This window comes from Spinacia oleracea, chromosome 6 (assembly GCF_020520425.1).
Source record: "Spinacia oleracea cultivar Varoflay chromosome 6, BTI_SOV_V1, whole genome shotgun sequence".
Lineage (NCBI taxonomy): Eukaryota > Viridiplantae > Streptophyta > Magnoliopsida > Caryophyllales > Amaranthaceae > Spinacia > Spinacia oleracea.
This window is the reverse complement of record NC_079492.1, coordinates 88,414,106-88,441,246: the sequence shown is the minus strand read 5'-3', so window position 1 is coordinate 88,441,246 and position 27,141 is coordinate 88,414,106. Positions and strand designations below refer to the sequence as shown.

Genomic DNA, 27,141 nt, shown 5'->3' with positions numbered 1-27,141 from the left:
ACTAAATGGCTCAATCCAACCCCACAAGCTCCTAATAAGCTAGTAGGTGCTTCAAAGTTCAATCACCATTAAAAGATGTATACTTAGCCACCTTCGATAAACAATGTAAATGTGGTTTGAATAGTAACAGCAGGTTCTTTAGAATCTCAACAGACTTGCTCGTGTGAATCAATGCAATCCCCATTCATACGTTTGGGTATGATACCCCCTTCTGCACCATTTCTAAGGGCCACCACTTTGACACTAAATCAGCTTACAATCACATTTGGAATTCAAAATTCCCTGATACTACTAGCAATAGCAAGTGGAGTTCCATATGGAAAGCTAGATCCCCCCCCCCCCCTAATATTAAGCTATTTCTTTGGCGTTGCATATGGAACAGGCTACCCACTGCCCTTCACTTAGAAAACAGACAGATCATCCTTAATGGAACTTGCCATTTTTGTCCTAACACCCGAGAAGACCTTGAACATATCTTCCTGAACTGCCCTAGAGTAGTTGAATTCTGGTTAATTGTGGATTTTATCCCTAAAATCAAAAATACAGCTACTGATTTAAACACTTGGTTTTTGGAAAATCTAGAGATAAATGAAATCTTTCCCGATTTAAATCTTGATCATACAATTGTGTTTGTCTTCTATATTTGGAGAATTTGGATAAGGAGAAATGTTTGGCTTTCTCATAAACAAAATAAACCTATAGAGTTCTGGTCCTCACAAACAATCACTTTGGCTAAAGAGTTCATACCAAATTATCATCCACATTGTTCGAAATGTCAAGCGTCTGCATATTCTCCCTCTGTCTGCTCATGCTAGGTTTATTGTAAAAGATGATGTTAATTTCTGCTAAGTTTCTCTTTTGGCTTCCTATGCTATCATTTGTAGGGATGAGAATCATAATTTTATTGATGGGGTGGTTGGTACAACATCAGTAGCAGCTATAATATAGGATTATATTTTGTAATAAAAAATGTGATCATAGTGATCAATGTTTTGGGCGGGAAAGTTAGTTGGTAAAAGTTAGTTATTATGGTTGGCTAGCTTTTTGAATAATTTTCCTTAATTTTAGGAAGGTTGTTAGAAGTTTGTTAGCTGATTCCTTATGATAGCATATAAGCAAACTTCCATTGTATTTGGACGATTATTGAATACAACAACAACTTCTTCTATTTCTCACTCTCTCTCTCTCTCTCTCTTCTTCTGGTTTCTTCTTACTCTCTTCTCTCTTCTATCCTCTTCTCTAATCTGAAAAAAATTCTAATCACCATTAAAGGAGAGCTTCAATAGCTCCCTTATCATTAGTATCACAACACTTCCATATTCTCTCAATTTTGTAATCCATTCACCCAGTCCTGGCTCCAGCTGCTACTAGGAAGAAGGCAGCCATGGAAGATCAGTTCAAGAATCTCGAAAAAAGGTTGGAGGAACAAATTTCAAAACTCGAAGATCAAAATAAGAAAATGGAGCAAAAATTCGATTAGTTGATGAAGTTTATGCAAGCATTCAAGGATTCTGCAAACAGTCATGAGGATACTTCCTTCACCAGTCCCAGGTCCAATCCAACAAGAACATTAGGTATGAATCCAAAGTTAACTTTTCCTGAATTTGATAGCAAGAATCCTAGATTCTGGGTGAAGAAGTGTTGCAAATACTTTTCTCTGTGTAAAATTCCTGATGAACAGAAGGTTGATCTACCTTCTCTTAACACGATTGATAAAGCTGGAGGTTGGATGATGAACTATCTATCTGTCAAGAAAACTGTGATAGTTGATTGGAATGACTTTGTAGCTGATTTGTATGCTAGGTTCAGAGATAACTCTACACATAATGTGGTAGAAAATTTTAACAAACTACAGCAAAGTGGCTCATTAGAAGACTATATTGATGATTTTGAAAATCTGAGGTCCATTATGATGATGAACAATCACATTTTACCTGATGCATACATGTTGGAAAGCTTTATTGGAGGACTCAAATTAGCTGTCAAACCATTTTTTAAAGCTCTCAAACCTGGTTCTATTACTGATGCCATAGATTTGGCTAGGTTACAGGAGGAATATTTGTTAGCCATAGGTTATAAAACCACCTACAAACAGCCTTACTACAGCCCCCAAACCCCTACAATATGTACCTCTCATGCCTAGAAGCAAGCCACCACTTTTACCTACTCCACAAAACAAACCAAACACAACCCTGTCCTTAACCAAATATCCCCACCAAAGACCCAAAAAATTCAAATATATCCCTGCTGATGTGAGACATGAAAAGATTGCAAATGGATTGTGCTATTATTGTGATGCCCCTTATGATAGAAATCACAAGTGCCAATTCAAGGAACCCCAACTATTTACAGTGGAGATCTCTGGAGATGGAGTTGAGGAGACCAGTGATAGTGTGGAGATATATGTGGGAGACACAGAGATAAGTGAACCATTAATTTCCATGAGTGCATTATCTGGAAGTCAAGGGTTTACTACTATGAGAGTTAGAGGTGTGGTGAAAGGAAAACCAATACAATATTGATTGATTCAGGAAGCACACACAATTTTGTGGATCTTAATATAGCTCAAAAATTGGGGTGTAAGTTGGAAGCCATTCCACCCCAAGCCAATACAGTACCTGATGGCAATCACCTAGCTTGTCAACACATTTGCAAAGGTTTTACTTGGGCAATGCAGGATACTATCTTTGAAGCTGATGTTCTGCTTATCCCCCTAGGTAGCTTTGATATGGTATTAGGAATATAATGGCTCAGTTTATTGGGACCTATCTCTTGGGATTTCATGCAACTACAGATGGAGTTTTGCCTCAATGGGAAACAAATATTGCTTAAGGGTATTCCAAGTAAGAAGCTGAAAGTTATTGAAGGGGAACCATCTTCCAAGGTGTTTTCCACAGCTGCTCACTTGTGTTTGATACAAGTACAAGACCGATCTTACTTGGGTTCAGTAACTCACACCCCACAGACATTGGTTGCTGATGAATTAAAGGAACTACAGCTTACCTACCAGATGGTGTTTAAGGATCCTACAGAGTTACCACCCTTAAGAGGAGTGTTTGATCACCCCATACCATTACTACCAGATGCTACTCCTATGAATATTAGGCCATACAGATATCCCTTGAAGCAAAGAGACATCAGTGAACAACTAGGGCAGGAAATGCTAGATAGAGGCATCATCTGAACTAGTGCTTCCCCTTTTGCTTCCCCTGTGGTCTTAGTAGGGAAGAAAGATGGTACTTGGAGATTGTGTATAGACTACAGGGAGTTAAATAACAGAACTGTAAAGAACAAGTTTCCTATTCCAGTGATTGATGAACTATTGGATGAATTATCAGGTGCTACAGTGTTTTCCAAGTTAGACCTTAGGTCTGGTTATCATCAGATGAAGGTTCATCCTCCTGACATTTATAAGACAACTTTCAAAACACATACTGGCCACTATGAATTTTTAGTCATGCCATTTGGCCTCACTAATGCACCTGCCTCATTTCAGAACTGGATGAATCAGGTATTTAAGCCTCTTCTCAGAAAGTGTGTTTTCAGTCTTTTTTATGACATTTTGGTGTATAGCATGACACTTGAGGAACACTGGACTCACTTGGCAATGGTCTTTGAACTAATGAAGTCTAACCACATGTTTGCAAAATTGAACAAATGTGTGTTTGCAACTGACAAAGTAGAGTATTTGGGCCACTATATTTCAGCTGCTGGTGTTCAGACTGACCCAAACAAATTTAGTACTGTTCGGAGTTGGCCTATTCCCACTACTGTCAAAGACTTAAGAGGATTCTTAGGGTTGGCAGGTTATTACAGGAAGTTTGTGAGAGGTTATGCAACCATCAGTAAACCCTTGACTGATTTACTTAAAAAACGGAAACTTCTCATGGAGTGATCAAGCTCAAGCTGCAATTGAGAAGCTCAAATCAGTATTGGTTACTGCTCCTGTATTGATAAGCAATTCATTGTGGAGACTGATGCTTCTCATAAAGGTATTGGTGCTGTTTTAATGCAGGAAGGTCATCCCTTGGCCTTTATAAGCAGAACTATAGATCCTAAATGGCAACAACTATCATGTATATGAGAAAGAGTTACTTGCCATTGTGTTTGCTGTGCAAAAGTGGGAGCAATACCTCTTGGAAAACCACTTTCTTATTAGGACTGGTCAAAAAAGTCTTAAATGGCTCTTACAACAGAAGATTTCTACTCCTTTCCAGCAGTTTTGGCTATCTAAATTGATGGGATTTGATTATGAAATCCAATACAAAAGTGGCAAGGAAAACATAGCTGCAGATGCTCTTTCTAGGGTCAATGGTACTGAGGTTTTGCTTATGGCCATGTCAGTATTGGACTCTAACTTATCAGATCTAATACTGTCTAGTTATCAACTTGATGACACACTAAGAGAGGTGCTACGGTCTCTTTCTGATGGACAATTGGTGGAAGGTTTTATTCTGCAGAATGGTTTACTCAAACAGAAGAGCAAGACAGTGGTTGGACCTGATTTAGAACTCAGAAAGAAGATCATTGATTGGCAACATGTTGCTCCTGAAAGTGGCCATGGTGGAAGAGAGTTGACTCTTTCCAAGGTTAAGTCTATCTTTACTTGGAAAGGACTTACCAAAGATGTGAGACACTTTGTTAGACAATGTGTCACTTGTCAAGCATCCAAGTATGACCCTGCAGCTTCTCCGGGACTTCTTCAACCATTTCCTATTCCTAAAGAAGTATGGGTGGATGTTTCTATGGATTTCATTTCAGGACTTCCTAAATCTGGAGGCAAGGAAGTTATCTTTGTAGTAGTTGACAGACTCAGTGAGTATGCTCACTTTATGGCTCTCTCTCACCCATATACTGCTATTTCAGTTGCTCGATGTTATCTAGATAATGTTTTCAAGCATCATGGATAGCCAAGAACAATTGTGAGTGATAGAGATTCTGTCTTATTGAGTAATTTTTGGAAGGGACTCTTCTCTATGCATGGTACTGACTTCCTTCTATCCAGTGCTTACCATCCTCAAACTGATGGCCAAACTGAAGTTGTCAACAGATGTGTGGAGAATTACCTTAGATGTATGACATGTGAGCATCCAAAATATTGTCATATGTTGTTGCCTTTGGCTGAATGGTGGTACAACACTCACTTCCATATTTCAAGCCAAATCACTCCATATGAGGTGGTCTACAATAAACCAACCCCTCTTCATTTACCTTACTTGCCACAAGAATCCAATAATGCTGAAGTAGATAGGAGCATGTTAAGGAGGGAGGCTATGATTGACACTCTGAAATTCCATTTGGCAAAAGCTCAAGAGAAGATGAAAGTTCAGGCTGATAAGCATAGATCAGAAAGGGTGTTTGTTGTAGGGGACTGGGTGTGGCTGAAATTGCAAGCTTATAAACAACACACAGTCTACAAAAGATCTAATCAGAAATTGGCCCATCATTTCTGTGGACCCTTTCAGATATCAGCTACTATTGGTAAGGTTGCATACAAGCTGAAACTTCCAGTTGATGCTAAGATACATGATGGTTTTCATGTCTCCAAACTGAAGAAGTTTAGGGGTACTTTTCCTATTGCTGCACATATCCCTGATTGGTTTCAGGGTACAGATCCTGCTCATCAAACTGTTCAACCTGCTACTATCCTACAGAAACGTGTGGTTCAGTTTCAAAATGCCCCACAGGAGCAATACCTTGCCAGTTGGGTTGGTTTTGAGAACCATGAAGCCACTTGGGAGATAGCTATTGATTTTGCAGCTCAGTTTCCTTCTTTCATTGTACAGACTTAAGGACAAGTTTTTTTAAGGGGGAGAGTTATGATATAGGATTATATTTTGTAATAAAAAAATGTGATCATAGTGATCACTGTTTTGGACGGGAAAGTTAGTTGGTAAAAGTTAGTTATTATGGTTGGCTAGCTTTTTGAATAATTTCCCTTAATTTTAGGAAGGTTGTTAGAAGTTTGTTAGTTGATTCTTTATTGATAGCACATAAGCAAACTCCATTGTATCTGGACGATTATTGAATACAACAACAACAACTTCTCTCTCTCTCTTCTTCTAGTTTCTTCTTACTCTCTTCTCTCTTATATCCTCTTCTCTAATCTAAAAACAAGTCTAATCACCATTAAAGGAGAGCTTCCATAGCTCCATTATCGAGATAATGCTGCTGAAACACAAGCAATACTCTTGGCTATCTCTTGGGTCAAAATGAGGAATCGGAAGGAAGCTATAATCATTTCTGATTGTAAAGTAGCAGTTGACAGCATCAATGATGAAAAAACAGAAATAACTTGGTTCTCTAACCTTTATGGAAATGCAGGGACGTGCTACAAAGCCAAAGAAGCTCTTGTTTGAAGTCAAGAAGAAGAGAAGAGATGAAAGAGGCAGACCATGTGGCAAAGAAAGCCAAGGCCCAAACGAGTCTGTTGTATCGAGGAGTTAGTTTCACCCCCACCCTGCATAAACAGTAGTATCTCACCTGAGAATGACATATATTTTTGGAAACTTTATCTCTAAGCAATGTTTGTTCCATTGACGGTTGTATTTTTGTTCCACATGGTGTGGAAGCTGATGATATCAGCACAAACTAGCCTTGTATATTTTGTTTGGATGGTTAACTAATTAATGTAGTGACGCTTTTCAACCAAAAAAAAGTTCACATTTTAAAACCAAAACGCAATTTATTTTGTCTTACCGTAGAACATAACATGCATTCATCATTTACTTCCATGTCGATCAACCTAAGTAACCTCAGGATTGTAATCAGATTCGTCTGTCATTCCACCTTCTCAACATCAACCATAATCATTATTTTGCATTCCCTGAATCATGTTATTCAATTTAGGTTTTAGGAATTGTACTTTGAGCCACAAACTAGAGTGATTCGTGTTTAAAGCTCAACCAGCTCTCAAGCCCATTTCAAAAACGGACAATTAGTGGTGTTCAACTGTCTTTTAAAATTCTAATTTTTTTGAGGGTTTGTATTTTGGTGTGAACATATGATTTAACAGAGGTGAGAACTTTGAAGTTTAAAAGAATTTATAAAATAAAATTAAATAATGAGTTAATATTAAGTGTTAAAGAAAGAGATGAAGTGGAAAATATTATATAATAAAATTAAATGATGAATTAATATTAAGTGTTAAAAAAAGAGATGAAGTGGAAAATATTGAATCATAAATAATACGTACATGAATTAAATGGCAAATCGATCTTGAATGAAGAAGATGAAGTGGAAGAGGCGCTACAGTTGTAAAATACTTCGTATAACCGAAGAAACAATTGGAAAAATAATGATGAATGAAAAAAGGGAATGGCAGATGTTATCCAAATATCTACGGTTTTGCTTTTTAAATACTACTAGGTATAGACTAAATATCTACGATTTTGCTTTTTAAATACTACTAGGTATAGATAGATATGGAATAACAAAAGGTTGTACAACAATATTCACAAGTTATTTCATCCAAAATTTCACACTGATATCACAATTTTCGTAAATTACAGACAGTACAGGGTTATCCAAAATTTTGATTCATTATAGTAGTATATTCACAAGGGCCTGACAGTGTTATGTACAGTACTACTGTAGTTCTAACCTACGAGAGCAACTTAGGACAAAAGATATTTATACATCAGAACTCGAAGTTTTACCTAGCAGAAACATGCATTCTACCAAGGCCCAAATAATCCGTGGCGAATTCATCATCATTTTTGGCTAACATATCTTTCAAACTACAGTCAATATTCCTGCTTCTTAGCACAAAAACCCTCGGTTTTATTTTCTTCTCCAATGAGTAACTGAAGTATCTGGGGTAGTACAAAACCTCCTTCACTGACTTGCCCATGGTGTTGACTAGGAACTCCAACTTTGGTCTCAAGACTTCTTCAATGCTGTAGCCAAGCAGAGGAGAGAATCGTACAATCATTGAAGCGACATTTCTCTCTGTTAACCCGCACTTCATCAAGTACCTCAGTCTGTTCAGCAGAAAAGAGAGAAACGAAATTCAGTTAGGCTGGCATCAGTGGAAAACTGGAATCAGATGGAAATATGTCCATGTCAAAACCCGCGACTCTTGTTTTGAGACACGATGTTTCAACACATTTTACTTAAAGTGAGCTTCACTAAGATTATATTTGCAAACAAGTTGAGAGCTTACCTTGGCACGACAGTTCGATCAATGTCTGATACAAAAAACTCAGGGTATTTCTTTATAACCCGAGGGACTTCTTGTTTCAAAATGCCCAAGCTAGTCAAGAATTCAAGCTTCTGCTGAAGGGTATTTTCGCTTCTTGTTGCGAAAATTTCAGGGCAACGAGCTAGGATCTTACCAATGCCATCGTTGTCAAATCCCAAACCTTGCAGAAAAGTAACCACCTACATAGAAGAAACCCTCCCAGTAACATAAGAAAGAATATATGAAGCAGCCTTCTGACAGTAATGAACTCAGAGAACAAACTTACACAACTCATTTGGCATGAAAGAAGAAAAAGGTTCAATTTTCCCAAAAACAAAAATAAAAAAAAGAAGTTAAGCAGCCCAAAATCAACGCAAATTTCATATGTAAGAGAATCATATAGGTGAACTAATCCTCAGCAAATAGTAATGATTCCAAATAGAATGCAGAATTTCCATGGGCCTGACAAGCAGCACAAAGTTACCTTACGGAAATCCTCGGGTCTCTGCAGTAAAAGCTGAGGACTAGTAGCTATAACCTTGCCCAGTTTTGTGGTTCTCACACCTAGGTTATCGAGCTGTTCTACCATTGGCTTTAGCTTGCCAGATGAACAGCCCAGCAGAAGTGGCCAGTCCAGAATTGCTCGCTCTATGCTGAATTTTGGTACCTGTCATGATTAGATACATCATTAATACAAGGGGGCGTTTGTTTTTTCAGGAAAGGGAAAGGGAACGATGGGTTTTGATTCCATTTGTTGTTGTTTGTTTGGTGGTTTTTGTCATTCCCTTCACCCTTTTTTCTTTTTCAGTTACCCCCAAATACCTCTACATTGATACCCTACCCCCCCAAAAAATTTCCATTCCCTTTCCTTCAACACCCTTGACCACCCGAAATCCCACCGCCAAAACTCCACCAGCCCCTGACCGCCACAAACCAACCACCCCTCAACACCTGCAACCACCCCTTTCACACTAAAAACCACCCGAAATCGTACCTTCCACCACCAAAACAAATTTGAAAGCAAGGATGAAATAACGTAGAAAAGTGCTTGTGGGAAACCTGATAGATTCCCAGAATTTCTGCAAGGCAAGTTGGACTAGAGGTAACAACAGATTTCTGCATGTACTCGAAATAGTCAGAGGCAAACTTCATGAACGAATCAAATTCAGTCTTTTTAATTTCCTTCACAATAGCCTGTCGTCAAGTGTTTTCGCAAAAACAGACTTGCTCTTCCTACCTTTGGCATCCCAGATCTTACAGCGATTAAGGGAAGCAATATAATCAATTTCCGATGGACACCATTAATTGGTCTCGAAGACTGCGGAACTCATTGGGATGTATGATAAATACTGATATTCCATTGGGAATTCATTGGAATTTTTTCCCTTCGTTGGAGGTTGGGGGTGAGAAATGAAGAGGGAGGAGGTTGGGGGCAAGAGAAGATGCTAATCCAAACAACATTTTACATCAAAGGGATTTATTCTTATTCTCCTTCTTTCTCTTTGTTGATTCCATTCCCTTTGCCCCGTGAGAACCAAACGCCGAGAAATAAGCGCTGATATGTTGAACACTTTACAACATCAACAATACCCAAGTACCTCTGAGGAGGCTCCTACTTTGGGATGGTAAGGACTTTTAAAAAAAACTATGGATGGAAGGGTCAAATGAGAAGGATGTAGATGACCCATCCTTGTAATAACAAATACTCCCTCAATCCCATAATGGTTTTCCTGTTTCATGTTTTTCACGGTAATTAAGAAACTTGGAACATTCTATGATTTACAACTATTATTTTACATTTGTATTTTTGTTTTTATAAGGAATATACATAATTCAATGTTGGCAGAAGAAAAAATAATTGATGTTCTGTTGTATTCAACTTTTAATTAAAAATGGAGTAAACACTTCACATGCACTCCCTCTATCCCTTGGTGTTTACCCATTTGCTATTTTGGTCCGTCCCTAAAAGATTGCCCAAAAGTGGAAATGAGACCACAATTTTACTCTTCATAAAACATATTTGCCCCACCACTTTTGTGTTTTTCAATTCCACACAACCCAATTCTTAATAAAGGATTTTTTAAGACATGGGTCAGACAATAAGGGACAGAGGGAGTATATTTTATTCAACGTGGTCACAATTTTCTACACAAGTTTAGGACAAATGTGTCATTAAACATACTTATAAGTGTATTTTAGGGAGAAAACATGAATATAAAAAGGAAAGAATTGAAATGAGAATATCATTCTGGAACACCATAAAAGGAAATGGGAAAAACATTATGCGATGGAGGGAGTAGGTTGATTCACCCTGACCCTTGATTCAATGCACAACAATCTCAGCTAATTAATATAAAGTGCAACCTAATTTAACAAGTCGTTTAAATTAGTCCATTACTCCATTATCATCCAAAAGTCAATTAATTTTAATGGTCGTGTACAGTATGTCGCGCTATGTATTTGGAATCTTCATTCACTTCAAGTGCCCATGTCAGACCACTCCAAAATGGGTAGGACACTTCGACACTTCATTTTGGGCCAAAATCATTTGCAACTTTCCCAAAATAGCTGAGTCAGAAACTTGAACACGTAACCGTATTAGACGATTCCAAGTAACATGTATGATGCATGCCGAAAAGAAATCATTCAGGATCTTTAGATCACATAGAATACATTATTGCAATTAAAAGTGTGTTTGGAAACTCACATTTCATTTAAAATTCTAGAATTCAACTCTTGAATGTTAGCACGATGAACTATAATTCGAGCTTATTTGTTTGGAAAACACTAGAAAATTGGAATCTAGAACTTCTATTCCACCCCAGTGTTTGGGAAGTAATTTGAACTTCAATTATAATATTTGAAATTTCAACAGTTTAATGAGACTAACTAGCAATCGACATAATCGCATACAAAGTGGTTTTCTTAAATTGCCTCATCTCATTGATTCTTCTCACCGGTGCACTAGATGCCATTAAGTAATTAACCCTTGGAATGATTATATTCTCTCCTCTATTTCGGTCGTTAAGACCGCCAACGAGAACCCATCATCAGTTCATCACCATCTTCAATCGCCAACGATTATCACCTAATATTAGTATATAACCGAAACAAACACCAATCAGATCTTGAACCTTGAAAGTTGAAACAACCGAATTTCATGCCAAGTGCCAATGGTTTGCTATCTATTTTCCCAGAAATTGACCACCATAAGTGCTACCCAAACCTTCCATCATTTTAGCTGGATATCGTAGTCACTGAAGCCCAACATCTATGTGCACTCCTGCATTAACACAAACAGACCTCAACCTACTTTCACTTTCTCATCTTATACCATTTTGTCTCTACCCTGGCAAGACGCACCACTAAGTCTGCACTTTGCACTACTCCTTTGATTCCAGTAACCACCTGCTTCCGTTTGACAGACAGCAGCTGCTAGTTTCTGCGTCTACGGCTACCTCTAAGGGAGTGGAGGAACGACATCTTTTGGTTAAAAATGGCTAGCAAAGGAGACATATGGCGGTGATAACGGAGATGTAGAAATAGTAAAGAGAATGTTCACTTAAGAGAGCGAGAAACTGGGTTAAGGGAGATGATTTGTCGTAATATTTGAGAGAGAGACATGATTAAAGGCTGTAAGAAGTGAGGTAGGAGAAAAAAAGAAAGCGGTGAAGGGAGTGGAGGAACGGCATCTTTTGGTTAAACTGCTAGCAAAGGAGCATATGGTGGTGATGATGGAGATGGAGAGAGAGTAAAGAGAGATTGTGTTCACTTAGGAGAGGCGAGAGAAAATGAGTTAAGGGAGATGATTTGTCGAAATACTTAGAGAGAGACATGATTAAAAGTTTTAAGCAGTGGGATTGGAAGAAAAAAAAGCGGTTAAGGTGAATATGTAACTTCAAATGACATGGTATTATCGGAGTTTCCACGTGTGAGCTGAAAATTGTCCACAACAGAAGAATAGTTGGCAGAAAACCAGTTATCCAAACACTTAAATCGAAACAATTCCATAATTTCAAATGAAAAATCGAAGATCGCCATAGGTAATATTAATATTTGCAAGTCCTAATAAGATTGTCTCTAAGAAGTCAGGTTGAACTAGTCTCAGATCGAACCATTAACCACCAAAAGATAACAAAGCAGCAAAAGTGGTGGTCAACTGAGGACATGAGTTCAAGTTAGAAAATGACCGGTTGACATTTTCATGCTAAACAACCGCTAAAGTTTACACTTGCGACTTCAAATTTATACTGAAAACTTTCCCTTTTGGGCTGAGGTTTAGTGACATTTCACTTTGATGACCCAACGCTGAAATTAATAAATTATTGCTCAGTCGTTGACTTGTGTTTGGACATGAAACCTCACCAATCACCAACCTAGTCCCCAAAAAGTCAAAAACATCTTGCAAAACCACACAAGACATCCTGGATACGTGTATGCAAAGAAGAGAGAGAGAGAGAGAGAGAGAGAGAGAGTGGGCGACGATAATGTTTTGTAGGGTTTGAGGGAGATTTTGGGGGGCTTAGGCAGAGGTGAGTTTAATTCCTAGACATTACATTATACTAAAACAGACACCAGGAATGACACATGTCACTTTCTGGTGAAAATTTTCCCGCCAAAAATCTCTTTCCTAAAAAAATATATCTATTTTATTTATTAATATTATTTTCTCTCCTTTTTATAAATGTTTATGTATGGAACAATAAGATTATAGAATATGATAGTATGAGACCATATTGGTAATATTTTGGTCAAATTGACATATCAATTATAGAAAATATATTTACTCGGTATTTTGGTCAAACTAACATATTAAACATAAGAATATCTTGGTCAAATTATCATTCAACATATAAAGCATATAATACGTAGTAGGGCGAAAATTTTATATTAGATGATTAGATGAGTATGTTTAATGTTTTTTATTAATTACGCATTATATCTAAGGGATAAATATTTTACAAAAAAGATGTCAAATAATAGTTTTCGAATATCCATGCGTGCGTGGGACCTAATCTAGTGTGCCACTAATCTGAGCAACGTAAGTCACATATCTAATTACGTACAGGAAATCGACAATAGGTCACAAAAGCTAACGTAATTATAGTGTCAAAGCAACAAAATGGAATCATTGAAGACACAAATCCCAACATATCACCAAAGTGGAAATTCACTGCACAGTTACCGAAGAACACCAAAGTGGAAGAAACTCATGAATATGCATACTTCAACAATAGGAGGATCCAGACGAGGCGGATTAGCTATAGAAACTACCAAGAGGAAGGTTAGAATGTTAGATGGTGTTTCTAAGCGTTGTTATCGGAAACAAAATTAACCACTGACAAGGCAATAGCTTTATTCCTACATGGTTAATATCTATAAAACGGCATGCCCCATAAGTTCCATAACAGTGAGTAGTCTGCAAATCAAACTTTGACTAGAGAAGTGTTGGGTATATCCGTACTTTGCATAACATTCCAAAGAAATCACAAGGACATGGAAATATTCATTATAAAAGGAGCACTACCGATGTTAGCAGAACATATAGAACTGTAACACCTCACCTTCTCTGCTTCAAAGAAACCCAAAATATCTTTGTAGTTTTTCAGAATGCCTGTTGACAGCACCCAAGGATATTTCACCAACATCCTACCAAACTTTTTGTCCAATGCTCCAACCTAAAGGACATAATAGGTGGTATTAGTGACCAATAAGACAAAGTTGGCAATAACAAATATTTTCATCAAAAACTGTCCATGATAAGAGAGAATGAGGTAGGTGCAAAGTGCAGGAAAGCATAGCCATATCTCCTATTGTAGAGGAGGGTCAGGGTCAGGATCTCAAATGCATCTATCAAGATTGATGGAAGAAGCAATTGTTAAGTAATACTCCCTCCGTCCCTTTACAATTGCCCCATGGGTAAAATTCACTTTATTAAGAATTGGGTATAAAATGCGCACATGGTTTAATTAAGTAGCCCAATGAGGAGAGAGATTGAGAGAGCAAGTGGGAAATTTTTCCATTTAAGGTATGGAGCAATCTCAAAGGGACACCTAAAAAGGATTATGGGAAAAACTAAAAGGGACAGAGGGAGTAGAACACATACTATCTCCAGCCATATTAACAATGCATGATAACACATACAAAGTTGCAGACCAAAGGAAGCATGAACTTCTTAAACCAAGCAGGGTTCATGGTACCACATATGAAGGTAATAATCAACGAACAAACAAAAATAAACAAAACAAAACTCACTAACCATCTTAAACGGCCATGATCCAGCTCTGATTTGTTCTTCAAGTTCACGGAAGAGAAGTGGGGGAAACAATAGTAAAACATTTCCCATGCGCTTTCTTGGAACTCCAACATTCTCAAAGAATTTGACAATCGGTTTCATATTTGATTCTACTGATAGAAGAAGAAGGCGAGGAAACGACTCAATGAGATACTTAAAAGAAGCATCACAGGATCCTAACATACCCAAACCACCACGTCTCGCTTCAATCTGTTGGAACACAAAAGAAACCAAAACATTACTTGGAGGATATATTTCATATTAGTATCAAGCAGTGGAGGCATTTGGAAAAAGAAAAGTTGGGGGAAGGGACCAATTCGGTCAAGATTTTGAATGAAAATAAGTTAACTTTGTACATCATGCCATATTTCATTTATTTGAATTTCATGGTAAGGCATTGTTTATTATCAATGGCCAAAAGAAAATTTTGAAGTCTGCGCTCCCTTTAGCTCCAAGGGCGGAAACAATTTTTTACCCCTTGTGCAAACCACATAGAGATAAAACTGTGCCTAGTTGCCTACACTCTTAAGATGTAAACCAGCTGCAAAGTTATGTGTATATAATGAAAACTAACCTTCTCAAAGAATGATAAAGTTTGTTGCACGTCCTCATCTACTGAAATTGACAGGTGGTGCATCATACAACGGGCAAGCTTACCAGCTACCCTTTCATCATCACTGCCAGAAAAGAAGATTTCCTTCACATACTTAACCTATAAACAAACAAAAAATAAGAAGCTATCCCGAGTATCCTTTTAAACAAGTAAACCTATAAACAAACAAAAAATAAGAAGCTATCCCGAGTATCCTTTTAAACAAGTAAATCAAATTTGAAACAGCCTATATCAGCGAGATAAAATGTCACAGTTATTGGAAAAACTAAACAAAAAGCAATGACAATCAGCATCAGGATACGACTATTGAAGATCCCCCAAGAAAGTCTTCTTCCTTTTAGATAACCTAAAATGGCCTAATTAATGACATTCGTCGTTTTCAGAATTTAGAACACGGTGTAGCAAAAGAGACAAATAAAACCCATTTTCTTTACTTTTGCACATTATTTTTGAACCGGGAATGGACACTTCGAAAAGGTATGTATACACAAGATAACCAAGGAAGTGTTTAAGTAATTAAGCGATTTCTGTGACAATCGTTACAATTGATGTCAAACTCTGAAGAAAAAGATTCTAAAGATGGGTCACAAAGGTGCTACCGCTACTACTAGATACAACCTACACATCAGATGGCAATCCATCTACCGCTCAATACAAAGTACACTACATTTATCTTAAGAATCACATCTCTGACAAGGAGAATCTTAGCACCTAGTGAAGCTTGTAACAGAAAACGTTCAAGACGCAAATTTTCCAGTACACCGACCATCAATGGAAACGGGATGTTCAGGAGATTGATCATACTTAGCTAATTGTGTTTCTCTTACATTAAGACCACAACAAATCAACAATGATAACAACATCATGTGCTTAACAAATACAATTCTGTTTTTCCTCTCCTCCAGAAATAAAAGGTTGATACAGCATTTCACACCAGCCCCCCTATTTTCTACTGCCTCCGATTTTTAATACTCGCAACATTTGTCACTTTCATTAATATCTCTAATTATCTTTAAGCAAAAATTACAAAAAATTGATATTTTGGAAGTACGCATTGAGACGAATCTAACAAGATCTTCCATGAAATATTATTTATGACATGATACGCCAGTGTGACGCTCAATATGCTCACGAAAAGTCCCTCTTTCATATATGTTGATTATATACCACATGAAAATACAAATATTAATGGCAATTTCGCAACCAACGATAATAAAGAAAACTTAAAAGTTGAATTCATAACATATTCAAGAACACAAGAACAAGAAAAAGACCTTGAGAATAAGAGAGGGTAGAGATTCTGATGACAGAAGCCGAGCAAGATGAACAGAAGAAGAGAAGTTCAACCCAATACTCTCCAAATAAGGTATTTTCCCATAATCACCCTTCTCCCTCGCAATGTACTTCACCTTCTCCTTCAACAACAAGGGCGTATGCGTCATTTCCATTTTCCCATCCTTCATCCATGAATTCCACAGTGAAAGCTCATCCAACTCTCTAACACTCTCCCTCAACATCTTCGCATACTGCGGCGAATTCGCCGCAATCCAGACCGATTCCGATCCTGAAACCCCAGCTTCAGCTACAATTTCAGCAATCCCCTCCAGTAACTCTCTCTCCTCCGCCGCCAATTCGCCGCTTTCGCCTGCGCTTGAGGAAGAAACTGATGGAGGTCGAGGTTGAGGATATCGGTAATGGAGGGAGTAATTGGAGAGAGAAAGAGGCTTGCGACATTGATGAAAGGGAAGGTGGAGAGAGAAATGAGTAGTGTGGTGAAGAAGGGGAAATCTAGGGAAGGTCGAAGAAGATGAAGGAAAGAGTGCGAGTGACATTGTTGGTGTAATTGAAGGTAACAGCATTGTTAGCTTCTCTGATGTGACATTAATGGCGGAGTTCTTGGCTTTCCCTCTTTTTCCGCCATTAAAGGTATCCTTGAAAAACCCTAGATAAACCCTCCAAGGCGCCAACCTTTAATGGGAGATAAGAGCATTAATTGTAGACTCAGTCTTAATTTGCCCGCTATTATTCTCTTAATCTCTCTCCTTGTACACCTCATCACTATCTCTTAACAAGAGTTAGTTACCTAAAATACTAAGAAATATACTCTCTTAAACATTACCTGTTATATAACTTTTTAATATTTTTAATTTTATTTTTAATATAAAAAGCAACCAAAATACACCATATTCTTCCACCTCACCCCACTCTTATTTTTAAGAGCTACCTCTTATTTAGAGGAAGTCTCAATCAACCTCTAAATAAGAGGTAGTTAAGAGTTAGCTCTTATTTTTTAAGAGGTAACTCTTAAATTTTCTCTCTCTTTAAGAGTGGGTTAAGAGATACCTACAATTGATGCTCTTAGCAACAATAAGGGAAGAGGCCGTCCAAATACATAGCAGACATGTATATGCTATTACATATCAACCCCAAATAAAAAACTAAATGTAAATGGTAAATATTTTTTGGAGGGAAAAGTATAACGGAATTGTAATTTTGTAAAACGGGGTGCTTATTTGGCATCTATGACTTGGAAATTATCTATGAATTGGCAATTAATTTACCCCATTTTCCTTAGTTCATCTTTCAATTACTGGGTTCCAATTTCTTCGAGGCCACCACCATTTTCAATCACCTTCCTTCTCCAGTCGAGAATTTTGAACTCAGAAATCCAGGAAAAAAAAAATCAAACATTTTCATCTTCTTGTTCTCCTCTTCTTCTTCATCCACGTTTTAGTAATTGGTGAGCTTGCAGTTGGAGGTTAGTGTAAGTTATTCAATAATGTTAATTTCGGAAATGGAGGGCAGTGGGGCTGAAATTGGTGAAGGCGAGGTTGAAGGAGAAGAAGTAGAAGACTTCATTTGTAGGTATGAACCACAATCCTCCTCCGACAAAGAGGTATGAACCTGGATCTGTTCAATACTTTATCCATTTGTTTTTTTATCAAATGGCATTCATATGTTTCTGAAAATGTCATTCATTTGTTTATCAATGGCACTCCACAACAATTTATGATGTTTTGATTTTTTTTTGGGTTACAATCATGTTTTAGGGATTTGTAAAAATTCTCAATTTCGTGTTTATTATTGGGTTCCAATCATGGTATGAATTTATTGATTGTTATGAATTTATTGATATTTATGAATGTATTGATATTTATTGATTTTTTGAATTTAATGATTGTATAATTAATCATTAGAAGGAATGATTTGAATTAATTAATTAGTCATTAAAATAAATACTAAACTTGAAAATGATGCAAATTAATAATGAAAGATTATGTAATTGATGGTAATTAATATTGTAAGATTATGGATTGGTTTTAAAAGATGTGTTTGGATATTAAATGATGATGGTTTTTTTGAACATGATATTGTTATGTGTTCTGGTTCTGGTTTAATGTAATTGGTATTTGTAGTTGTTGGGTTTGGAATTGGTTGAGATTGGTAATTGTGATGGGGTTGGCTTTGAATGTAATTGTAGGAGGGTGGTGAGGATTGTTTCACAACCCCAAAAAAGCGAACGGTTGTAACTGCCTACGGGGAAGAGGAGGAAGTTCTTGAATTGAAGGTTGGTATGGTTTTTTCTGGTTGGGAGGAGATTGAACAACAGTTTAGGGGGTATGCCAAACAAAAGGGTTTTGGTGTTGCCCGTCGTTGTGGTTCGTTGAAATCTGCTGATAAAGATAAAGGAATCGGGAAAGAGAAGCGTAATTGTTTGTGGACTTGTGAGTGCTATGGTGTGCCGGAAAGAAGGCGCAAGGTGACTGGGGATAAGGTTGCATCCGATTCACAACTCCATGAAGTAATTGGGAGTGGGGTACGCAAGTCTAAGAAATGTCAATGTCTCGTACATGTATTTGCAAGTGTAAATAAGTTAGGAGAGTGGGTGATACGTAGAGCAGTAATGGTTCATGAAAATCATCACCCACCCCTAGTAAGTCTAGGACTATTGCTTATAACCGGAAGAAGTTTTTAAGGGATCATCCTCATGTGTTGATACAAGCGAATGTATGTTCGAAATCTGGTATGTCTGTGGCTCAAACTTATGACTTAATGGCGGTGCAACGGAATGGTAGAGGGAAAATGCCTTTCTTACGGAAGGATCTTAATGATGTGGTTGGGAAGGAGAGGAAGGCTAGGACTAGTGGTGGTGATGCGAAGGCAATGTTTGACTATTTTAAGAAGATGAAAGCAGATAATTTTGATTTTTTTTTCACGTGTACCGGCAAGGTGCAAATGGGATGTTGCAGGATGTTTTATGGGTTGATGCTCGTAGTAGAGCTGCTTATGAGGAGTTTGGTGATGTTTTCTGCTTTGATACTACGTACTTGACCAATAAATATAAAATGCCGTTTGCGAACTTTGTTGGTGTAAATCATCATGGTCAGAGCATATTACTTGGATGTGCGCTTGTTTCGCATGAAAATAGTGACACATTCGAGTGGATTTTCGGTAATTGGTTAGAATGTATGGGTGGTAAAGCCCCAATTGGGATCTTGACTGATCAAGATCCTGCGATGAGGAGGGCTTTGAGATCAACCATGAGCGATACATGTCATAGGCGGTGCATATGGCACATTCTTCAGAAGTTTAGTAGGAAGCTTGGAACGCATTTAGAGTACCCCGATTTAAAGGTAGACTTGGAGCGGGCAATATATGATAGTCTAACATGTGATGAGTTCGAATTAAATTGGGCAACAGTTATGGAGAGGTACCAGGTAGATGATGATTGGCTTGAAGGTATATTCTCCGCCTTTGTATGGTATATTTATTTTGGAGATGATAATTAAATGTGAACGAGTAAAAACAATAATCTAGAATAAAAAGGATGAGAAAATGGATTAGAAAAAAGATGAGGAAAAGGTTCACCTGATTTGGGCACCTGATCAGTGCACCTGATCTGTGCACCACCCAATCTGATCACCCTAATCTGATGGTACCTGTGCATGCTTTTTGATCTGTGCACCTGATCTGTGCACACCACCAGATCAGTGCACCTGATTTGTGCACCTGATCAGTGTACCTGGCACCTGATCAGTGCAACAGTGTACCTGATCAGTGCACCTGATCTGTGGAACTGATCAGTATTCCTGATCAGTGTACCTGATCAGTGCACCTGATCTGTGTACCTGATCAGTGAACCTGATCAGTGCAACTGATCAGTGCACCTGATATGTGCAACTGATATGTGCTTTTGATCTATGCAACTGATCTGTACACCTGATGAGGTACAACTGATCTGTTTACCTGAGTTGTTGCTGAAATTCATCTGTTACAGGGTTGTATGCGGAAAGAAACATGTGGGTTCCTGCCTATGTGAAGCATTTATTTTGGGCTAGCATGAAGACGACCCAACGAGTTGAAAGTATAAACAGCTTTTTTGACCAATTTGTACACAAGCATACTCATTTGTATGAGTTTGTTGAGGCTTACTGTGAAGCAATGGAGGAAAGGGAAAATGAAGAAAGTATGGTAGATACCAATACTGCGAGAAATTTGAGGCAAATTGTCACCTGTTTCCCAGCCGAGGAACTTTTCCAGAAAATATACACGGACGCCAAATTTCATGAGGTCCAAAGAGAGTGTAGTAGGGTACTGTATGTGCGGTGTTTAAATAAGAAAATGTTGGATGAGTCTGTTGAAGAGTACAAGCTTGAGGATAGGGTTTGGATAAAACCTAAACACGCAAGGAAGGAGATTGTTACGAAGCATAAGACGAAGTCTGTTGCAATGTATAATTACGTTACCAAGGAAACATCTTGTGATTGTAAGCACTTTGAATGTCACGGTATAAGGTGTAGGCATATGATATTGGTTTATGACTTGAATAACAAGACTGAAGTTTCTGGCAAGTACATACTTCGTCGTTGGCGGAAAGATGTTAAAAGGAAGCATACGAAGGTCAAGGTGATGTACCACGACCGATTGAAGATAGAAGTTGGGGTATAGGTAAGAATTCTTATTTTATTAAACTGATTTACCTCATAAATGTGTACATGTTGTCAATGTGTATATTTTGTTCACATATAATGTTTAATATTGACATGTACGATAAGCTAATGGTGTTGTTTGAGCCTTTACTTTCAAAGGCAGCTAGCTACAAAGAGTCAATGGATGTTGTTGTTGAAATATCTCACTTGTTGGCAATGCGTTTGGATGAGAAGATTGCAATGCTTGACAGGCAAAGGCAAAATGAGGATGTTGGAGTTGGTACCCCGTCATCCGTGTGTTTGGAGAAAGGTGGTACGGAATTGACCCCCTCGTTCGTTGGCCAGTTACAACCTATTGGGGTACGATGTACGATGGTGTTTGATTCCCCACAAACAAATGAACATGAAGGAAGTTGTGCTGATGGTGGTGGTGGGGTGGTGTATCAGGCAGCGTTGGGGGTTTATCTGGCAACTTTGCTCGGGGTTTATCAGGAAGCTTCAATGATAGAATAAATGCAATGGATGCAATTGCAGCTGGTTTAATAGGTAGCTTTGATCATGTTGATGATGATGTTGGTGGCAGTCCTAGCCCCGATAGCATAGATGTGGGCCTAGATGGGGTCCAAGAAAATGGAAATGAGGTAATTCCTTTGTTAGATCCTCCAATACCTCCAAGACCGGCCCACAGGACTACTAGTTACCGGTATAGGCCATGTACCGAGCGTCTGAAGCAGCCAATTACACAAGAACAACTAATGAACAGAGAAACTCTAACTCCTAGCTCCACCAATGATGCTGGTCCTCCTTCTCCTTGTCCTCCTTCTCCTTGTCCTCCATTTCCTCCTCCTTGTCCTCCATGTCCTCCTCCTTGTCCTCCTGCTTCCAAAAAGGCTGCACCGAGGAAGCCAGCGGCACCGAGGAAGCCACGGAAAAGGAAGAAGGTTGATGAGCAACAACTTATTGTGCATCCCCAGCAACAACTTATTGTGCATCCGCAGCAACAACAACCGCAACAAAACTTCGTGCATCCGCAGCAGCAACAACAGGTAATTTACAAAGCTTTCATTGTCGTGATCTTTTTGCACTATGTTACAGTCACACTATATGTGACTGAATTGATCAGCTACTGACTGATAGAGTTTAAGGAAGAAGAAGGAAAGTAGTAGAAGAATAAGAAATAATAGAAATAGACAGAAAAATAGAACCAGAAGAGAGAGTTAAGTAAGATAGAGTTTTGGGGATTTTTATTTAATCTGATTACAATTAGTTGCAAAGTATTTATACAACGAAATGTAAGAATTATACAATGCAGATATGAACTGCAATGTCAACCTTTTCTGGCATAAAAGTCAACCTTTCTGTTGTTGACTTATTGTGCCTTAACACACTAGGTGAGTGTTCTAGTGGATTCAGAAACTGAAGAAGATTGGAGTTAGTCTCTTTGACAGTAGAGAACAAAGTTATTTTTTACAACACCATTAGTCTGATTCATTACTTTGAAAAATAAGCTTTGTGTTTTGGTTTTGGCAGTTGGATTATAATTGGATAAGTGGACAAGTCGGATTTTATTTTCACTGTTGTTTTCAGGAATTTGTACAAAGTGTAGGTGGTATACAAATGTTGGATGGTTCCTTTAGGTACTATGACCGGCCTGTTTCAGCTCCCGGATGTGTATATCAACAACAACGAGCATATGTTGGCGATGGATATATTGATGGCTACATAGACCCGTCTGGGGGACATGTCACGTTTGTATCTCCTCAAATGGGGAATCCTCCTCAAATGGGGCATCCTCCTCAAATGGGCTATGCTTCTCAAATGGGCCATCCTACTCAAATAGGCCATCCTTCTCAAATTGTCCATCCTTCTAAAATGGGCCATCCTTCTGAAATGGGTCATCCGATCCCTGTTATGAACTCGTACCATCCTGGGTCCTCATCTTGTCATCAAGGGTGTTCTTCTGTAGGTCATTTTCGTCCACTAAACAACATCAACAACAATACTGGTTTTGTTTGTAATAACCTTTTTCCTTCGTTTACGCAAAATGGTAGTGTTTCTATGCCCAATGTTTCAGGCAATGATGGTGGTTCATCGGCAACGATGGTGGTTCCTAGATTTATACAAAACATCCTGTTGGGAGGAAATGACGAAGGTTAAAGACTTGTAAATTACTCAATTGGGATAGTTGTTGTCAAAATAGGCCATATTCAATTTGATTTTCACTTTGACTCTAAACATTTGACTTTCACTTTGACTCTAAACATTTGTTTTTGAATTTCACTTTGACTCTAAACATTTGGTTACAATTTGACATTATTCATTTTGACTTTGATGATAGTTTATTTGTATGTTGGAACTTTATATATCAAATGCCAGTCATTTATCCAAAATGGTATTCAAATGTAACAAATGTAACAAATGGTCTTCATATATATATATATATCGAATGGCACTCTATTAGGCAAAATGGCATCCAAATATTATCATTTTTATGTTTAATTTAGATTTGTATCCAAAATGGTACTAAATTATCCAAAATGGCATTAAATTATCCAAAATGGTACTAATTTAGAATAGTGAATAATAAAAATGGTAGTTACTTTAATAATATTGGTATTAATGTGGACAAAAATGGTATTCAGTTTTCCAATATGATATTCTTTAATACTCTTTGAAAAGTTATGTTTGATATCATAATTTTTATCATAATCCATTTACAATATAGCAATTGTAATTGGAATGATTATTAAATCATTAACCATATTTGATTGATTAAACTATGATTCCTAATTAAGTCTAATTGTTCCATCAAATCGAGTCAGTAACCATGTTCGATTGACTAACCATGATTCTTAAGTCGAATCATATATCGAATCATCAAATGGAATCATATGCCGAATCATAAATCGAATCATCCTTATTCAAATGATTCAAATGGAACCATGTTCGATTGACTAACCATGAATCTTATGTGAATCTTAAATCGAATCGTTAAATCTTAAATCGAATCGTGAAATTGAATCATTAACCCTAGTTCGTTGTTGAATCGAATCATGAATCATTCACCTTATTTCACTCTTAATTTGAATCATTAACTCCAATTCGTCGTAGAATCGAATCATGAATCAAAATTCATCCTATGATCGAATTATTAACCAATATTTAAACTCTTAATTATAATTATTAACCCTAAATTCAAAATTAACCATATTTCACTCTAACCGTTTTCTAAAATGGTATTTAAATTGATAAAAATGGTATTGGTTTATGAAAAATGGTTTTAATATATATATAGAATGGCACTATATTGGCCAAAATGGTATCCATTAATATAAAAAAGGCACATAGTCATCCCAAAAATGGCTTTCAGAAAATAAATAACATTTTAAACCCTAAACCCTATACCCTATACCCTAACCATGATTCTTATGTAGAATGATAAATCAAAACCTTAGATCAATTCATTAACCATATTTGATTGATTAAACTATGATTCCTAAGTCCAATTGTTCCATCAAATCGAGTCATTAACCATGTTCGATTGACTAACCATCATTCTTAAGTCGAATTGTAAATCGAATCATACATCGAATCATGAAATAGAATCATACATCGAATCATGAAATCAAATAATTATTTAACTCTTAATTATAATTAGTAACCCTAATTATAAATTGAAAATAAACTATATTTCACACATAACCATTTTCCAAAATGGTATTTAAATTAAAAAAACATGGTATTATCTTATGACAAATGATATTCAATATTTAATAAAGGAATTAAAATAATAAAAATGGTATTTATTATTCTAAAATGATACTAGGTTCCGAAAATGGCATTACATTACCATTTAAATGGTTTTCGTTTATCATAAATGTTACTGTTTAATTCACTTTGAAAAATCGTCATCCCAAAAATCATGTTTTTTAATTATATTATGTGTTAGATTAGTTTTTGTAATTACTTCTTGATCATTAAGTGTACTTAAAATTGAATCCAAACGAACCTAAACGAATCGTAACATTGAATCAACATAAATCGAACCCTAAATGGAAGAACTACAAAAATTGAATCATTCACTTCAATTAGAATCATTATTAATCATGATTCGTAACCATAATATAGATCAAAACACTTGTACTTGGAACGAATAACTTAAATTGAACCCTAAACCCTAAGTCTAATGACCTAATCCTAATGAGTCGAATCTTATGTCGAATAATTGAATCGAATCATTATCCTTATTTGAATGATTAACCATGAATCTAATGTCGAATCATTCACATAACTTATAATCGATTCCAAACCCTAGTTCATTGTGGAATCGAATCGTGAATCATTCACCTTATTTCACTCTTAATTTGAATCATTAACTCCTTTCATCGTAGAATCGAATCAAATTGTTAAAAATGGTATTATAATTTTATTATAATTTCCATATATGGTATTATAATTTCCAAAATGGTATTCTCATTAATCTTAAATGGTATATAAATTTCCAAAATGGTAATCACAGTAATCTTATATGGTAGTTTATTTTCCAAAGTTGTATCACATTAATCTTAAATGGTATTTTAATTTTTAAAATGGTAATCACAGTAATCTTATATGGTAGTACATTACGTGTACTTCCAAACCAAGCAAAATTAATCAACATAAATCGAACCCTAAACTTAAATTAGAATCATTAGTACTTGTAATGATTAGTAACATGATTCTTAAGTCTAATTAGTAACATATTCTAGAATCATTTACCATATAGCACTTGTAATTGGAACAATTAACTTAAATTGAAGCCTAAACCCTAATGACTAACTTAGAAACACTTAACCTAAGCCTAATGAGCTAAACCCTAAACCCTAAAGCCTAAAGCATAACACATAAGTCGAATCATAAATCGAATTATTATCCTAGATCGAATGATATTAACCATAAATCTTATGTCGAATCATCAATAACCATTAACTCTTATTGTGGAATCATGATTAACCATTAACCCTTATTGTGGAATCATGATTAACCATTAACCCTAGTTCATTGTGGAATCGAATCGTGAATCATTCATCTTATTTCACTTAACTCCAATTCATCGTAGAATCGTATCATGAATCATAATTCATCTAAACATTATTTTACTATTAATTATAATTATTAACCCTAAGTTCTCTCAATACAAAATATTAACCATATTTCACACTTATTTTCCAAAATGGTATTCAAATAGATAAAAATGGTGTTATTATTAGAACAATGGTACTCTTTTTTTCAAAGTGTTATTATTTTCTCAAAAATGGTATTAATGTTACTAAATGTGGTACTCAATTTTTCCATATTGTATTTATTTTATTTAAATGGTATTAATATAACAAAAATTGTATTTTAATTTTCAAAGTGGTATTCATTTGTTTAAAACGATACTGAGTTTTGATAAAATGGTAGTTATCTTTCTTAAATGGTATTCATATGTACAAAATGGTAGTAAATTTATCCTATAATGATACTACAATTATATGTTAGATTAATTTTTTGACAATTTTTTTTGTGAATGATTTTTGTTTATAACATAATTGTTTCCAACACTTGCCCTGTGTTGATCCCTGAGTTTTGATGATGACAAGCTTATTTGTGCTTACGTTCTACATTCTAGAATGACAGGTCTATAAGTGAAAGAGCTACTATCAATTTGTATTGATAAGAATGAAGCAGCCTTGAAGGAAAGAGAACAAGTCAGATTGATCCGTGAAGCAGCAATAGAATAAGATGACAAAGTCAAGGCATACAAATGAAGCTGCAAGAATTAAGCTTCTAGGAAGCATTAGGAAAGTATATGGTAAATACGAAAAGGTACAAGGTTATTATATCAAACATACTGCTGAGTCTGGGAACAAAGTTTTTAAAAGAGTCATGTTATCACCTGAGTTCTTAAGAGTTAGCAGAATACACTAGGTTTAAGTCCAAATGGTTATCCGTATTAAAAAGAATATAATTTGCCAAAATTAATGGTTAATGATAATCTTTGGCAGAGTTCGAGGAGAAGTTGAAATCTGTAGGTATATGGAAAGTAGAATCCAAATTGGTGTAAAACTCGTTTAAAGATTAAATTGTTTCCTAACAGAAA

At 36.5% G+C, this 27,141-nt stretch overlaps 3 protein-coding genes across 3 annotated transcripts; 2 read left to right on the top strand and 1 right to left on the bottom strand.

Annotated features, from left to right (window-relative positions):
* Nucleotides 1–1,483: 1,483 nt before the first annotated feature.
* LOC110790599 (uncharacterized) lies at nucleotides 1,484–4,084 on the top strand. Its single transcript, XM_056832441.1, has 6 exons — nucleotides 1,484–2,061; nucleotides 2,312–2,495; nucleotides 2,585–2,731; nucleotides 2,795–3,140; nucleotides 3,222–3,830; nucleotides 3,921–4,084. Exons 1-6 carry the CDS (start codon nucleotides 1,484–1,486, stop codon nucleotides 4,082–4,084), a joined length of 2,028 nt encoding a protein of 675 aa, XP_056688419.1.
* Nucleotides 4,085–7,522: 3,438 nt separating this feature from the next.
* On the bottom strand, nucleotides 7,523–17,082 carry LOC110790600 (transcription termination factor MTERF6, chloroplastic/mitochondrial). Its single transcript, XM_021995385.2, has 7 exons — nucleotides 16,365–17,082; nucleotides 15,052–15,189; nucleotides 14,442–14,687; nucleotides 13,747–13,860; nucleotides 8,667–8,849; nucleotides 8,165–8,382; nucleotides 7,523–7,982 (listed from the first exon to the last, which is right to left on the bottom strand). Exons 1-7 carry the CDS (start codon nucleotides 16,947–16,949, stop codon nucleotides 7,655–7,657), a joined length of 1,812 nt encoding a protein of 603 aa, XP_021851077.1. The 5' UTR covers nucleotides 16,950–17,082; the 3' UTR covers nucleotides 7,523–7,654.
* Nucleotides 16,975–21,533, top strand: LOC110790598 (protein FAR1-RELATED SEQUENCE 9-like). Its single transcript, XM_021995383.2, has 7 exons — nucleotides 16,975–17,016; nucleotides 17,843–17,986; nucleotides 18,572–18,907; nucleotides 19,060–19,251; nucleotides 19,341–19,830; nucleotides 20,369–21,033; nucleotides 21,147–21,533. The coding sequence occupies exons 1-7, from the start codon at nucleotides 16,975–16,977 to the stop codon at nucleotides 21,531–21,533; spliced, it is 2,256 nt and encodes a 751-aa protein (XP_021851075.2).
* Nucleotides 21,534–27,141: the final 5,608 nt, after the last annotated feature.